Raw genomic sequence first — 16,413 nt, 5'->3', positions numbered from 1 at the left:
AGACAGCTGTCTGTGACGCTGGATATGAATGGACAATGTCTCAACAAAGACATATTCCACTTCTGAAGTCAATTGACCTTTTCTTTTGGTAGAGAGACATCTGGCAAGGTTTTCTAAACATTTTTATAAATTCTTTTTTTTTTGGGGGGGGGGGCTTCCCTCAAACTCCACGTCCCAGGCATGGACCAGAGGACCAACGCACTTTGAGAGTGGAGGTTAGGGCTTCATAATTATAATGCTGTGGCCATAACTGTTTGTTGGGCAAGGCCTCCTGGAGTGGCTTTCTGTGATCTGAAAATGTCCAAGCCCCGCACTGAATAACACCCCGCGCGAAAAGAGTGGAACGCAGCAGGCCCAACGATATCCTTCAATCCCATCAGGATGTCCCAAAAATCTGTCCGCTTCTGGAACTCTTGAGCCTATGAGCACGAGTACTTGCGGGTTGCAGCATTAGTTGAAGCAGCCGACACAACACAATGAATCGTGTCCATGCTGCTGTGCGCTATTTCCTTTCTTATTCAGTTTCCTGGAGTTCCCCCCCCCCCCCCCCCCCAAATACATTGTATGTATTTTGGACATAACTATTTAAAATATCTTCAGAGTCAGTAATTTAGGTGATGGGGGGGGGGGGTAGAGTGGAAAAAAAAAATCAAAATAATAATAATAAAAATCATAAAGCCTTTTGACGCATATTCCGAACGGTGCTTCGCGCAGATCCCACCGGCAGATGGCGCTGCTGCTCCACACTGCGTATTTTGGGCTCGCGGCTCCCCCCAACTTCCAGGTGCTGCTGGGTCCCTTCCGCTCTCCGTACAGGAATGCACTCTGCTGCATTACGTCATTACGTCAGCGATCCTGCCAACAGCCCCAGTTTCGTGTTGGACGTTCGGACGTGTTTTGTTTTTTTTTGGGGGGGGGTTTGTTTTTCTTTTAAAAGCGCACCTTCATCTTTTCTTTTTGTTGTTGTTGTTGTTGTTTTTGTTTGTTTGTTGCGGTCGCGGTCGGTGCGGCGCGTAGCAGCAGAATGAGGCATTCCAACGTGTACCGCAGCCCGGTCGCTTCGCTATGAGATACTGCGACGAGTAAAGGAAAGAGAAGCCGTCGACCGCGATCGAAATCAGATGGAGAAACTAGAAGGTAATGGACTGAATTTACTGAATTTGTTTACTGTCTTTTCCCCCCCCCCCCCCCTCCATCGTTATCTGGGAAACCTATCTGCGGTCCGCGCACCGCACCGCGTTGAGTTGGGCGGTTAACGTGGTTCATTTAAATCAGTTTCGGGGCAGCGGTGCCCGGTCGTTAGCCTAACAAAGCGTGTTATTTCAATCGGTGTTTCGTAGATACCCCCGCCCTCCCCCGGCGGCGTTTGTTGTTTATAAACCCGGGACAGCGCGGGGGCACCGACATGTCACTTCTTTCCTCCCAGGCTTCGACGGAAACCGCTGTGCGGGCTGCGGGGGGGCGATCCAGGACTCCCTCCACATGAAGGTTCTTCAGGACTCTTGGCACCACGCCTGCTTCCAGTGAGTTTCCCCACCGATTCCTGACAACTTTCCGTTGAACCGATCGCGTCCGTGTGCGTGTGCGCGTCCTGGAAGCCTCCCGCAGGTACCGTGCGGAGGCTTTGTTTGTGTCTCTGACAGGGGGGTGGGGGAGGAATGGCTTTGAAATCGGGGGACAGTCGATTGTTCTGCTGGTCTGCTTACTCTGGGCCCCTCTGTTGGCTCTGTGGTCGTCTTGGTGTTGTTCTTCTTTTTTTTGTATTGTTATCGTACTAGGTGTTTCTGATTGGGAGCATCTGCCCAGATCATTCTTTCTATCTTTCTTTCTTTCTTTCTTTCTTTCTTTTCTTACACTCCAAGCCATCAGATCAGGTTTCCTTTTGTGCGTCGAGTCAACCCACCACTGACAGATGTCTGTATTCGACTTTTCCAGTGCTTGTATTGAGGTTGGTTTGAGAACTAGGCCCATCATCACGGAGCAACATCTGTCCAGGCTTTTTTTTTTTTCCTTTGTTTGTTTGTTTGTTTGTTTTTTTTGGGGGGGGGGGGGGGGGGGGGGCTTAATGATTGCCAGAATTTGGCTGCTGACATGAATTCCATGGCATGCGGTCAAACATTTGCCTGCTGGACTTTAAGTGAGGACGCTTTGACACAAATTCCACCGGGATATGTAAACATGCCTCGCAGGTTGTAATGATAAGCCGGTGAGAGAGAACTGCGTGGCCGCCGTTGTGAATTGTAAGTGTTACCCCCTGCGCTGCTTCCATTTTCCGTTCCAGTGCCCAACCGCACTGTGTGTAACATGGTTAGGAGCTGACGTCACACTCATTCCAGTAAACCTGGCATTGTCATTTGGGTCTATAGGTAACAGCACTAACCTCCCGCTGTTGCATTCCTAGACGGCGATTCAGAGATGTGGGGTAGTCGTCTGAGACACAGACCGGAGAAACTTTTTCTCCCCAGGCCTTTTTGATTAATCATGGCTTGATCCGAAGCTCAGTAGCACAAGTTCAGTATTATGGTGGTACTTTTGCATAACAAGAAAGGTTTAATATCCTAATTTCATATACTTTTTTGCTCAATGCAAAATACACGTCTGTACTGAGATGGAGACACAAAATAATCTAAAAACAATATTCATATTAAAACTGAAAATTTTTTCTGTCCGACTCAATCTGTTATGTAGACTATCGCTCTGATTATAAATTCAGTACAAGGGCCATGTACCGTTTGGTCATTCTTTCCATCTTTTGGCACGAAAAAGTGATTCCAGAGAATGTGAAAACAGCAGTCATCCCGCCTGAGATAAGTGGCTGTCTGTTCACAGTAAATAGTGAGACGTGCCCACCCAAGGTCTTCAGTGTCTCCATGAAAGGTCTACCTGTCTATCTGAAATACAACGGAGGACTTAAAGGTGCAGTGTGTAGAATTTAGTAGCATCTAGCGGTGAGGTTGCAGATCGCAACCAACTGAATGCCCCTCCCCATTGGCAGTGCAACATGGCAGCCTATGTGAAAGAGAGACGGTGGCCGCAGAACTTGCGAAAAATGTGAAAGGCCCTCTCTAGACCCAGTGTTTGGTTTGTCAGTTTTGGGCGGCTGTAGTAGAAACACGGCGGCCTGCGTGAAGCGTACCTGCTCCCTATCTAGATAAAAAATGGCTCATTCTAAGTAAACGGCAACAGAACAATTCTTATTATCATGGGATTATACACTAATTAAAACACTTATTAATATTATATTCCAAGTCTGTTCCGTAAATCCTACACACTGCACCTTTAATTCAACAAGGAATTTGTATCAGAGGAAATTAGTAATGTTAACTATTATGTATTTATTTTGTCAGATCCACTGTATTGTCTGGAAAACCACCTGCAGTTTGTGTTGCCCAGCCCCTCAGTCGCTAGCAGATCGAAGAAACCTCAGCAGTTCTTAACATGAATCCTTCAGATAAGCTTTATTTTGGCTTGAAATATCTCACACATTGGTGGCTGTTATTTCCACGTGGTTGAACTGCCGTGAACTGTTTGTCCAGGATTAGGGGTTGTTTGCCATGTATAACAGGACACATTTAGACTTAACATGGCTCTGCCAAGGTTGCACTGTGTGGGAGTTATGGTATTTTATTCATATTTGAGGAGATCTTTATTCATATTTGAGGATTTTTTTCAGTGTATAAGTAAATTAGTATGTCACGCTGTTTCTAATAGAGTGTAAATATCTAAACGTGTGTGTGTGTGTGTGTGTGTGTGTGTGTGTGTGTGTGTGTGTGTGTGTGTGTGTGTGTGTGTGTGTGTGTGTGTGTGTGTGTGTGTGTGTGTGTGTGTGTGTGTGTGTGTGTGTGTGTGTGTGTGCGCTCGCATAGAGAGAGAGACACACAGATGTATATGTGTGTGTGTATATATATGTGTGTGTGTGTGTGTGTGCTCGCATAGAGAGAGAGACACAGATATATGTGTGTGTGTGTATATGTATGTGTGTGTATATGTATATATATATATATATATATATATATATATATACGTGTGTGTGTGTGTGTGTGTACCTTGATCTCACTGCTGGCTATAGGCTATAAACAAATAAATATAAAATTTATAAATATCAGAAATGCACAAAATTCAAATTTGAAATTCTTTCCAATCATGTTTTTTTGTGGGCAAATTTAGAGCACATATTTGAAAGATAAATGGTATTTGACGATGTGTTAAATAGATGTGGGTTACGTGGAATCTAGTGGAGGAGAAGCTTGTTTTGTCTGGTTTTGTGTCCAGACTTTACAATCTGTTAAACCATCGCACATAATTCCAGTAGGATGTGAGACCCCGGTTCAGCTGTGGCCTGGCCAGCGCTACCACAAGGCTCCCTGCACTAATGTGATCTTTATCTCTGTAGACTTTCAGCACCACTTCCCCCTTGTTCTCCTATAGTGTAAGGAATTAGACTGAGACCTTTTTTGTTGTTGATCTTCTTCCTGTACTTGGTGGTCTTTGGATTTTCATATAAAATATACAAGAGAAATTAACACATACAAATAAAAGATGCTTGCTCATTCACAACTTAATATGTTTAGTGAAGGATTTTCCTGATTGTTTGTCCTGGCATGAAAATTGCAAGGTAATTGAACCCCTTCATCTTTAGTCCCAGAACTAGATAAAATGCACTGTAGCTGCTGTGCAGAGATCAGCAATCCCAGCTAAAAATAGACTCATCGACTTAACCCTCAACAATTTCAGTATTCTTGACTATCCACTAAAACATGTATATTTTTATTGGAGTTCCGCTCTTGTTGTCTGCTGCAGATAATTTGACGAAATAATTAATTCAACCCTGTCTACAAGTGTTGAACAAAATTAATTCCTGCCTTTCAAGAACTGTTTTGCTGAACATCAGAATGGCAGTTACAGGCTAATCTCAAAGCATCTCTCAGAGTGCTCAATAGGCAACGGCAGTTGTAGTTTGTAAAATAGCCATTTGTTCATTTCATGCAGTCAATGGCTCTCTTCTATAAGAGAATAGATTGTATCACCACAACCGTCTGTATTGTTACCATCTAAGAGTGCCATAAGCAGTTGAGCGCTCATAGCACTGCCTTTTGTAAAAGCTCACAGTGGTTAAGCATTGATAGTATTTTTGGCAGGTTGATTTGTTACAGTAGCATGTTTTTATATAACCAGTGCAGTCAGTTGAGGCATTGCCTGCAGGTTCTCCTGGAAATTTCAGCATTCCTGGCTATCTGAACATTCTCAAATGTTGAGGCCCCATAAATTTCCCTTGATTTTCCAGGCATCTCTGAAGTTGGAAGATTCAGTTGATCAATCAGCTATTGTAGTGCTATGGTACTGTCAAAAATAACTAATGTAATAAACCTTAGAGAAAATGAAACATACTGCCATGTTGTGAGGTGGTATTCCTGCCATGACTTGGACTTGCATAAGAAAATGTGTGTGCAATACGCCCTTTTGTGACTGATCCATGCAGAGACTTGCTGCTATAGCATAAAGCCCATACGTTTTCCAAATTTATTTTCCCAGCATCCTCTTTTAAAAGCATATAAATTTCTGTCTAAGAAGCGCTTCAGCTATCCCCTTAAACAACTGGATCACATTAAGGTGCTGGAATGCAGCTAAGGTGGGGCTGCCTCTGGTTGTAGTGTGTGGAGTGGTCATGACCAACCTGTTTGACATTCCCAATCCAACTAACACTTCAAGCGTAGTTTCTCGAAAACAACACCCCTGAAGTTGTGTTCTCACCCCTTGTGGCGTCATTGTTTTGTTGTCGGAAACCGGCACGAGAGGCAAAACGCAAGACCCGGCATGTTTTAGGGGCAAGCTATTTCCCCAGGTCATTAAACCTGATCAACACGGGAGGAAAGTATACGCTGTCACCTGGAATCCTGACCCGGGAGGAGAAAGGAGCATGTTCAGCGGTGGGATCTTTCCCCTGATTGATGGCTTCTGCTCCCCCTGTCATTATATAAATCCTTTCACTGGTCTGTAAAATGAGGTTGAAGCCATGCGAACATGTACAGAAATGTCTCCTTTCAATAGTTTGGCTACTCTTTGTTTTTGGTTTTTTTTCAGTACTGGGTTTCCCTCTGTCTTTCTAATTTAGACCTTAATTTACATAAAATGTAAAGATTGACTAATCTGCCATGGTTGGTCTAGTTTTGCATATTCCACCAATTTAATTATGGGTGTAATATTTCAGCTTTCTTTCATATAGCTCTTCAAGCAGTCCTTTGAAATGATATGCCTGGCTTTGGAGCCTCTGCAGTATCACCTTTTAAGTTGATTGCTTTTATAGTTGCAAAGTCTCCACCGAAAGGCTTCATCTGTTTCCCCTTTTCTATTAATCTTGGAAAAGGCGATCACGTTTGTTGTTTTTTGGTCCGCAGGTGTTCTGTGTGCTGCGACCTCCTGAATAACTGGTACTATGAGAAGGACGGCAAGCTCTACTGTCGCAAACACTACTGGGAGAACTTTGGGGAGCTGTGTCATGGCTGCTCTCTGCTAATGACTGGACCTGCCATGGTGAGTGTGGTGTGCTTATATCTTTTATTTATTTTACCCATTTAAAAAAAAACAACAAAAAAAAACAAAACACCTTTGTTTACAGTCACAGTCTAATACCATTTGAAGCTCAGGAAACGCTGCACGAGGGCTTTTGGAAAAGCGGTCGAGTTTCCTGGAATAACAACTTCATTTATTGTGAGCTCCTCTTGCTTGTTGTACTGTAGCTGCTTTGATACTCCCGTGGCGCGTTCATTTGCTTTGATAGAAAAATGAGACGTGCCCATACTTTGGAAAAACAGCTGTTTTGCGAGACGTATGGCGATGAGGTAATGATCAGTAATTGAGGCTTTGTATTTATTTAACTTTCGGCCTCTATGTTATAAATTGCTCCGTTGGATTTTGTGAGGATTCCAAGACTGAGGCCCGCACTTTAAACAGTTGGAATCATTATATAGAAATGGCCATTATTCTTGCCGATGACCTAATATGCTTTTGTTGGGTTTTATTGGTTTATATGCATTAAAAATAAATTCATGTTGGTAGGTGGGTTAGGAAAAAAAAAAACCTCCTCATAGGTGGTTTTGCAATTTTCAATTTTTAAGTTCACCCCAGCCTCTTGTAAAACAACTTTGGGTTTAAACTCTGGCCACAAATCTAATCTAAGAATTTTGGAAGTATTTCAACCGTAATAAATGTTCATGGTGTATAATTAAATAGTGAGTACCCACAGGGCCTTGATGAGCAAAGTTTTAGCTGGTGTGCTGATATGGAATGGAGGATTGGGACCTCAAACTCTCTTGTGTAATGGCTTCCCCTCCTGTGGCCCCACGCTGCACTGCTCGGCACAGAACAACCCCGCAGTTAATTTCCCCGACTGCTCGGGGGATCCAGAGGGGAGATGGCAGAGCGCAAGGTGGTTTTGGAGCCGCTCCATCGCCCTGTTAAGTCTTGTGCGGTGAGCCGCCTCTGTAGACGCTGCTCACATTCTACCACCGGCACCACAGTGTTTATTGAGAGATCAAGCCTCGCCGCTGGAGGAAAATATCTGCGTTTCCCCTTTTCCGGCTAATTGCCTTTATCTATGTTTTACATTATCCAGGTTCTTCGTTCACTTAGTGGTTTGTGACTAATGTTCATGGTCATATGTCTTGCTCAGGCATTATTATGGGTGTCTTTTTCCATTTAAATTCTCCTCAATCATGAGTATTGGCATCCTGATTCATTGATCATTCTTTTCATAACAAAAAAAAAAGATCAACATAAATTCAGTTTACATTGATAGAGATAAAACATGGTGACTTCTCGCAACACAAACATTATGCTCCTAAAATAATCTGTGTTTATTGTTCAACCAATGCAATAATGAAATTAGGTGTTTTGGATTTCCTGAATAGAATTTAATTTTAGTTCTAATTAAATATTGAAAACTACTTTGAAATACAGAACAAATTTCTGGATGCTACAGTCATTGCTGTTCACCACCTTTTACTTTTACTGGCTCCCTGTGCTGCTGAAACCAACGTTTTCTTTTTTTTTTTTTTTTTTTTGCTGCTTAGCAAAGCACATAATAGACCTTTCTACTTAGTATTGGCATCTTGATTCACTGGCCAATGTGGCCAAGTATTTTTGGCAATGTCAGATTGGAAGCCTCTAAGCCAGAAACTGAATAATTGTGGGTCGTCGTGTGATGCATCAACCTCAGTGTGTCTGAAGCTGTAGCTAGAATGTGAAATACTGTTTCAATCTATCTGCGGATGGACATTTTAATTTCCATTAAATTTGTAAGTTCAGCAAAGAGAGTATCGTACTTCTGTTGTTTTTGTGCTCTCCGGGCAAAATGGACAGAAACAAAATATAGTATATTATCTGCACTGGAAAAAAAACAACAAACACAAAGATGGGTGTCTATGTTTGTTCAAGTTCAAGTTGAAGAGGTTATTTGTCACATACATATATATGCGGTCGTACTGTACATATATGCAGTGAAATTTCATGACAGCCAGCGACTGGGGTTAGTGGAGATGCTCTTGCCCTGAAGGCAGGCAGTCACGCAAACACTCCTGGGGTGTCACTTATTTGGCTTCTGTCATCATGACCTCACAGGGAATCTGACTCAGATCTGAGATTTTTGCGGGATCTGAGGGTCTCGCTGATCTCCATGCTTCACCACGGATTATCAATGCACTTTGTCGGTAGCACTTCAGCCAAAACCTGCCCATGCGCCATATCCACATATTCAGAGTTACCTTTATGATTTGATGATTGTAGTCCAGGCACAAATCCACTATTGTTTATTGTCCTTCAATAGTTTTGCCATCTCATTAAAATGGTAACCTGTAACATTAGTTTGTTGACAAACTCCCTTATTTGACCAATTATTTAGCTGGCAATTTTTAAGGACCAGCCACTCAACGTATTTGTGTTATGCATGTTCTTCTCTATATGCTGTTTCCATTGTTGGTTGTGAGGTCTGCCTTTCCCTGCAAGAATGCAGATATCGAGCACATGCAAGAATTTAAAGGGAATTTAATAAAGCAACACAGCGAGTGGTGGTCACTAAATTGTTGATATGGATGAACATCCACAAGAAAGAACAGCGAGCGTACTTTTGGAAAAAGGAACGTATGGCAAACCAGGACACTGAAAATGGGGGGAAAAATATGCTGGAATGGAATTCTGGGATTTGTAGTGTAATCCACTCAGTACAGATGATGTCATGGATTTCCCCTTTAAATTGAAACATAGACATGACGACCTCATCAACCCAGCTTCAATTGAAGTAACAACATACGTTACAGCCGACCCAAAGTCCAGATAAGCAAAAAGATAGGTTATTTGATGCATCATTCAATTTGATGAAGTTGATTTTGACATCAAATTGATTGTCTTAATTATTGGCAATATATGACTGAATATTCCTCATGAGGTCTAGAATATGAATAAAATTGAAAAATAATTGTAATCTGATATCATACTTTATATTAGTTGAATGTTATGAATCGCAGCTGCTTTCTTTAGCATGTCTTATTTAAATTAATGAGCGGGTGAGATCACATATGTCAACTTTGTGTTAAATTTCCCACCTTAATCGTGATAATACATTTGTGCATATGAGCCATAGTCGTAATGGTGGGGGGACGGACACGATTTGTCGTGGTGTCAGAGAGGGAGCAAAAAAACAACAAGTGAGAGTGTAACGCAATGTGCAGAAAGGAAAGTCAGGCGGTGACTAAAGGCAGTGTGTGTGTGTGTGTGTGTGTGTGTGTGTGTGTGTGTGTGTGTGTGTGTGTGTGTGTGTGTGTGTGTGTGTGTGTGTGTGTGTGTGTGTGTGTGTGTGTGTGTGTGTGTGTGTGTGTGTGTGTGAGAGAACCTGCGAACCTGCGTGCAGAACGCAGCGGGAGAATGAGACGAGACAAGTTGCTCAGGCGCTGACATCATCGCAGGTTTCAGACGGCGGAGAGCGGAGCAGGTGTTACCGACTGTGTCACGTCTCCGGACAGACACGCCTCCCCTGTGGTCCCGGGCCAATCGGAAGCTCGGGCCGGATCGCCTCGGCGCTCTTCTTCTCTGGTGTGTTCTTGAGGGTGTGCCGTCACATGAGGACGGGGATCAGACCCTGGTGTGTTTGTGCTTCTAGGTGGCTGGAGAATACAAGTACCACCCCGAGTGCTTTGTGTGTCTGAGCTGCAAGGTGGTGATCGAGGACCGCGACACGTACGCCTTGGTGGAACGCTGCAAACTGTACTGGTAAGACACGAATGAGCCTTTAAAAGAAAAAAAAAAAAAAAAAATTCAATTCTTGTTATTTTTGCCTGTTTTTGATTAAAGGTTTATCAGGCATGGATGAAAATGCACGCAGTGTATTTTCGCAATTTCCTGACTTTCCGATGAATCATCCTGGATAAAGGTCACCACAAAATAATCTGACAGTTCCGGTGGATGTCCCTTTTAGTGTTTTCATTTTTCTGTTCTGTTTAAGCTTTGCATTATTTTTTTTTATACGTATTTTTAGAATCACATGACAACTCTTCGCTTTCACAGTGGGAAGTGTTACAAGCAGGTGGTGCTGACGCCCATGTTGGAGAAGCATTCCCCCGATTCGGTGCTCGACTCCCTCCCTCACACGGTGACGCTGCTCTCCATGCCGTCCGCCGCCAACGGCAAGAGGGGCTTCTCCGTCTCCGTGGTGAGGGACGTCACCAGCGGCATGGCCAGCGTCCAAGTCAAAGAGTGAGTGCAACTTTGTCCCCGACGACCCCTCTCTCGTTGCCCTGGAAGAAAAGCCTGTTCATTTTTAATGTCACTGTGATCGTGCACATCCACTAGGAAGAAAAGCCGTTGGAGCATAAACATTTGGGTGGACAGTTAACTTGTCTCAACCCAGCTGTTGAAAATGTTTTAACGTTGGCTTAGAATTCCCACGAAATTTGGATGGAAACATATGATTGGACAATGATAACGATTTTGCAAAGTGATTGTGATCAGTTAAAATAATTGTGATTTTGTAATGATTCTGAAAGCTCTAATGTTTATGTGTGTGCTTTGCATTTCTATGTGTTTACAACCATCTACATCACTTTTAGGGTATAGCGGAAAACGTGTTCATTCCACTCGACTCAAGTAATCACCATTAGGGGTTTGAGTTGTCAAGGCTCTGCCTCCGTGTCCTGACTTGTCGACGCGCTCAGCCCGTGGAAACCAACACTAAATGTCTTCCTACCTGTTGTCGTCTCCCCTGGGTGTCGTCGCTTTTCGTGTGGATTCCCAGAGTGTGGGGAATGCTGATCAGTCCGGAGATCCGGAATGCCCTCCATGTCGGGGACAGGATCCTGGAGATCAACGGCCTCCCCGTGGGGACGCTGATGCAGGAGGAGGTGCGTTCCTTAACCGCAGCCTGATGTGGCTTTTTAAACTTCACCGCACGACTTTCCCTACGAAATGAATCCGTCGTTCAAAGCAACTGATTCTAACTTAATACGACGGCGTTCCTCCTGTCCTTTTCACATTCTTGAGCTTGGATAAGTCGTGTTGGCAGAATTACACCAGCTCTTAGCCGTACCCTGATGCCATTAGACACGTGTCAATCATGCAGTCGTTCAATACATTGATGTTTGTTTTAAATATTTTGTGGCTTTCTCTTTTTTCTTTGCATTGCCTTTTATGACCTCATTTCTAATTAGCGGGCCACTGCCAGGGTTGCCTGCTGTCAACCCTGTCAACTGTAAATGTATTGCTAGTCTGTAGATATTAATCAACATTTTGACACGCTAGAGTTAAACGATCCATAAAAATATTCCATAGCACTGGCGGTCATAGGAACTTTCACTTAGGTGCAAATTCCTCATGTTAATCGAGGCCGCCCCAGAGTCCCGTGCCACTTAGTCCACCTGGAAGCCATAAACAATAATAACAACCTGGATGTTCTGTCTGGTGGTATTTTAAAGAGGTTCACTGTTGTAGAGCGGAGATTGGTGCCCATTCAATGGTGCCCATTTGTCCTGAAGACATTGTATTGAAAAGCTCAACGCTTCCAATCTGTTTTTCCTTTTTTAGGTAGATGACCTCATCCACCAAACCAGCCACACTCTGCAACTGCTCATCGAATACGATCCAGTCAGGCAGCGTTTGGATAAGCTAAGGCTGGGGTCCTCGCGCAGCCTGCTCGGCGTCCCCGCCACCGCACGCATGCGGCTGTCCTCGCCCTCCGACGCCGTCCTGGAGAGGACGGACGTGGTCGACGACGGCACGCTGAAGAGGAGGTCCTTGAGGTCAGTCTGATCAAGACGGGCACGTCCTCGGAGCGGCCGGAGCGCGTGGCACCGTAGTCGGGTCATTTATCTTTCTAGCCGCTCACGCTCGCTCTCTCTCGCTCTCTCTCTCTCTCTCTCTCTCTCTCTCTCTCTCTCTCTCTCCGTCGCAGACGCAGCAACAGCATCTGTAAATCACCAGGGCCGACCTCTCCCAGAGAGGAGCCCTTCCTGGCACGGGACATCGGGCGCTCTGAGTCACTGCGATCCTCCAGCAGCTGCTCCCATCGCATCTTCCGCCCGTGCGACCTCATCCATGGCGAGGTGCTCGGGAAAGGCTTCTTCGGACAAGCCATTAAAGTAAGACCTTGATAAAAGACTTCTGACTGTGTTGTTTTTGGGGTTTTTTTGTGAACTCTTTATCTTTCCAGTTAGATCTGAAGATTTTATGTTTTTTTTAATTTTTAATTATTATTATTATTTTTTAATTACCCCTGACAGGTAACTCACAAAGCCACCGGAGAGGTGATGGTGATGAAGGAGCTGATCCGCTGTGACGAGGAGAACCAGAAAACCTTCCTGAAGGAGGTCAGTATACCAAAGAATACGGTTTGTATTGCGTGAGCTAGAGCACGGGACGACCACATCGACAAAGTGACACATTAGTTTCAGCATTCAAACAGGAAAAGCCCTGTAGCCTTCAGTGAGGCGTAATAAATGGGCTTCTAGCAAAACGAGAAGCTCACTGCTCTGTGACTTAAGTATATGGTACTGAAAAATATTTGTCACTTCTTGTCAGTTGCTGATACGCTGCAATGATTTTTATTGGACCGCTCAAATGGTAACTGATTCTCACTTGGAGCTCTGTCAAAATATGATCTGTGTGACTGATCCAGGCAAAATGTTATATAAGAGCCTGGGTTGAAAATAGTAAATAAGAAATGGACCCGGGGTTCTGCATAGTGCTCTAATACAACAACTGTGTTCCTATTAAATGAAACCTGCCAGAAGCTCAACAAACTTAAAAAGCCTTTTGTGTTTTTGAAATAGATAGAATGGTGTCAATATGGAAATGTACAAAACAATGAACTAAATGCGTATTGTAAATCTTCTGCTGCCCAGGTCAAAGTGATGCGGAGCCTGGAACATCCCCACGTGTTGAAGTTCATCGGCGTGTTGTACAAGGACAAGAGGCTGAATTTGATTACGGAGTTCATTGAGGGAGGAACACTGAAGGATTTCATCAGAGACACGGTGTGTTTACGCCCCCCCCCCCCAGCACCGAAATAAACACCACCGGCCTTTAGAATGGGCCGAGTGGGAGGCGGCTGGCCTCCAGTAAACCCTGCTCGGATAACGGGCTGCGTAGTGGGAAGGTTGGCACGCCCACTGGCACAGCCGCAGTGGCCGGGGAATGTGTTCTCAGGTGAAAGTTCAGGCCAGGGCTTCACGTGCTCCCAAACAATAAAGAGGCTTTTTCTTCCCCCTCTGGCCTTTTGAGACTCGTACGCCCGACATGATGCACCGTGGTTGGATGCCCATCACTGTGCTTTTGCATAGTTTGTACATTTTTGCACACTTTTTTTATATTATCAAGCTGTGCTTCAACGTGCAACAAGCTGGTGTGCCTGGAAGGAAAGGGACACATTTTTTAAATACATATTCTGTTTAGTTGAGGTCGGCATAGTATACTGCATATAACCACATGTATCTAACAGTATCTTAAACAGGTTTATATTGTTCAATTTCTAGTAAAAAAATAATGACTTGATTATGAATAGTACCTGTAGTAGATGTTTCAGGTTTTCTAATCGTATTATCAAACCTTCACCCAAGTGTCTTTGGGATGTGTATATATTCATTTCTCCTTTTTATTCTCCCCCTTGGACCAACAGGACCCGTTTCCATGGGAACAAAGGGTGAGCTTTGCAAAGAGCATCGCTTCTGGAATGGTGAGCGGCACGCTTTTGTTAGAATCTGTCCAAAATGTGCAATATTCCAGAAAAGTGCCAGGCCGGTGCCGAGAGGCTAACGTGTCGGCACTACGTGTCGGGTTTTTTTTTTTGTTTTTTTTCCAGACGTACCTTCACTCGATGAGCATCATACACAGAGATCTCAACTCTCACAACTGTCTGGTTAAACTGGTAGGTCACCGCCACGAGCAAAATCTGTTTCCGTTGGCTCCATCAATGAACCGTGTTAAAAATCGATCGGTGTCGACCGTGCCCCCCAGGACAACACGGTGGTGGTCGCCGACTTCGGACTGTCTCGGCTCATCGTGGAGGATAAAGTCAGGACGCCGCCGGAGAAGCCCACCTCCAAAAAGAGGGTGTTCCGGCGCATCGATCGCAAGAAGCGCTACACCGTGGTGGGGAACCCGTACTGGATGGCTCCGGAGATGCTGAACGGTGAGCGGCGCGCCCGGCGAATTTATACCCCAGAAAATTACTCTTGACGGTTGTTTCGGCATGTCTCACCTGATTCTGCCCCGGAATGTCACCGCAGGTAAACGCTACGACGAGAAGGTCGACATCTTCTCCTTTGGAATCGTGCTTTGCGAGGTAAGAGGCAAACGCAGATAAATGACATTCCCATCAGTCGGGAAATCCTTTCTCGGTAGTGAGCGTCTTCTCTCGGCCTCTTTCCAGATCATAGGTCAGGTGTACGCCGACCCCGAGTGCCTCCCCAGGACGCTGGACTTTGGCCTCAACGTTGACAAGTTTTTGGAGAAGTTCCTCCCCGAAGACTGTCCGCCCGCGTTCTTTCCTCTGGCCGTCGCCTGTTGTGACCTCACTCCCGACAACCGGTGAGTGCCGTTTTGAGGGTTTTTTTTATTTTTCATTCGATTTTTCAGGTGTTTGTGCAGTAACTCTCTTCTGATTGGAAGTTCGGCAGCAAACTGCCTTTGCTGAGGAAAATGTAACCTTTCCCCAGAAATAGCCCTCGAAGGAAATGAGACAAACGATATTGACAAAGGCCGTGCATGGGAAATACGTGCAACCTTCCCTCCATGCGACCTTATCCAGGCTGTTCTCTCGCTTCTCCAGAACCTTTAGAACCCTTGTTAAAAGAAAGAAAAAAAAAAAACAGCTTTCAGATACAAATCTCAGCCTAACCGTCCGGGGACATTCCACCGCGGTCGGATTGTTTCCTCATGGACCCTCTTTGCCCGTGACCTTTTTTAACCCCTCCCACCCCTGCCCCCCGCAGACCACCTTTCCAGAAGCTGGAGGACTGTTTCAAGGCCTTGGCCCTCAACCAGGAGCTCGGCATCCCTCTACCCGCCGAGCTGGAAGAGCTGCACCAAAGTCTGTGTCGTCTTCACGGGCCCAAAAGCGAGGCCCCGCCGCAGGCCACGGACCAACCGCTGACCGCCGCCGCATCGCCGGAGAGCTCTGGCGTGACGGACAACGGTACCTAGTCACAACGGCCGAGGGCGAAAAGGGACGTTATGGTTTTTTTTGTTTGTTTTTTCTTCTTCCATTGAGCCATAAAGAAACTGGAGAAACTGAAGTCGCTGGAACAGCCGCCCGCCTGTGCACGGACCCGACTCTCAAAATGGAGCGTGGCATGGCGGCGTGATCGGAAGAGACGCATTTCAAAAAAGAAAGAAGTTGTTTCGAGATGATTTTTTTTTTTTCCTCTTTAACAAGCCCTTTTAAAAAAAAAAAAAAAAAAGAAAAACACAGCGCCGGCACTGAGGGATCTTGGATTATGTTTTGGATTTTCCCTCTGTGATCAATGCCCCGCGCTTCACGCCCCGCATTAAATTAGACCTAGAGAAAATTGATTCCTCGCCTGTTTTTTTTTTCTTCTTTTTCTGTCTCTCGCCGTACGGTTCCGGGGGTTATTGTTAACCCCCGTGTGAAATAATTGTGAACTCCCTCGTGTGTGGAATGCTTTGTCAGTGAGAAGATAACAAGAGAGGCGTGGCAGAGTGAACACAGAGAGGGAACGCTCACCTTCAAACGGACGAGACGATCAAATGAACGCCGCCAGGAGAAAGCGTCGCCGCAAACTAGTCCCGTCACGTGATACAGTGCTCACCATTCAGCCAAAGTTTTTACTCCATTCGATTTAGACTCGTTCATCATCTTGTCTCGAGAAATATTTGCGCAACTCACCTTTTGCGCTTTTGTTTTTTAGGGTTTGT

The 16,413-nt window shown here is 44.9% G+C and overlaps 1 protein-coding gene across 1 annotated transcript; it reads left to right on the top strand.

Annotated features, from left to right (window-relative positions):
• Nucleotides 1–973: 973 nt before the first annotated feature.
• On the top strand, nucleotides 974–15,944 carry limk2 (LIM domain kinase 2). Its single transcript, XM_080003676.1, has 16 exons — nucleotides 974–1,137; nucleotides 1,427–1,523; nucleotides 6,396–6,531; nucleotides 10,151–10,260; nucleotides 10,555–10,743; nucleotides 11,282–11,387; nucleotides 12,067–12,281; nucleotides 12,434–12,620; nucleotides 12,762–12,848; nucleotides 13,383–13,514; nucleotides 14,156–14,212; nucleotides 14,339–14,404; nucleotides 14,494–14,668; nucleotides 14,766–14,821; nucleotides 14,909–15,066; nucleotides 15,471–15,944. Exons 1-16 carry the CDS (start codon nucleotides 1,122–1,124, stop codon nucleotides 15,679–15,681), a joined length of 1,998 nt encoding a protein of 665 aa, XP_079859802.1. The 5' UTR covers nucleotides 974–1,121; the 3' UTR covers nucleotides 15,682–15,944.
• The last annotated feature ends 469 nt before the right edge of the window (nucleotides 15,945–16,413 follow it).

This window comes from Zeus faber (genome assembly GCF_960531495.2).
Source record: "Zeus faber genome assembly, chromosome: 7".
Taxonomy (NCBI): domain Eukaryota; kingdom Metazoa; phylum Chordata; class Actinopteri; order Zeiformes; family Zeidae; genus Zeus; species Zeus faber.
This window is presented reverse-complemented; position numbering and strand designations above follow the sequence as displayed.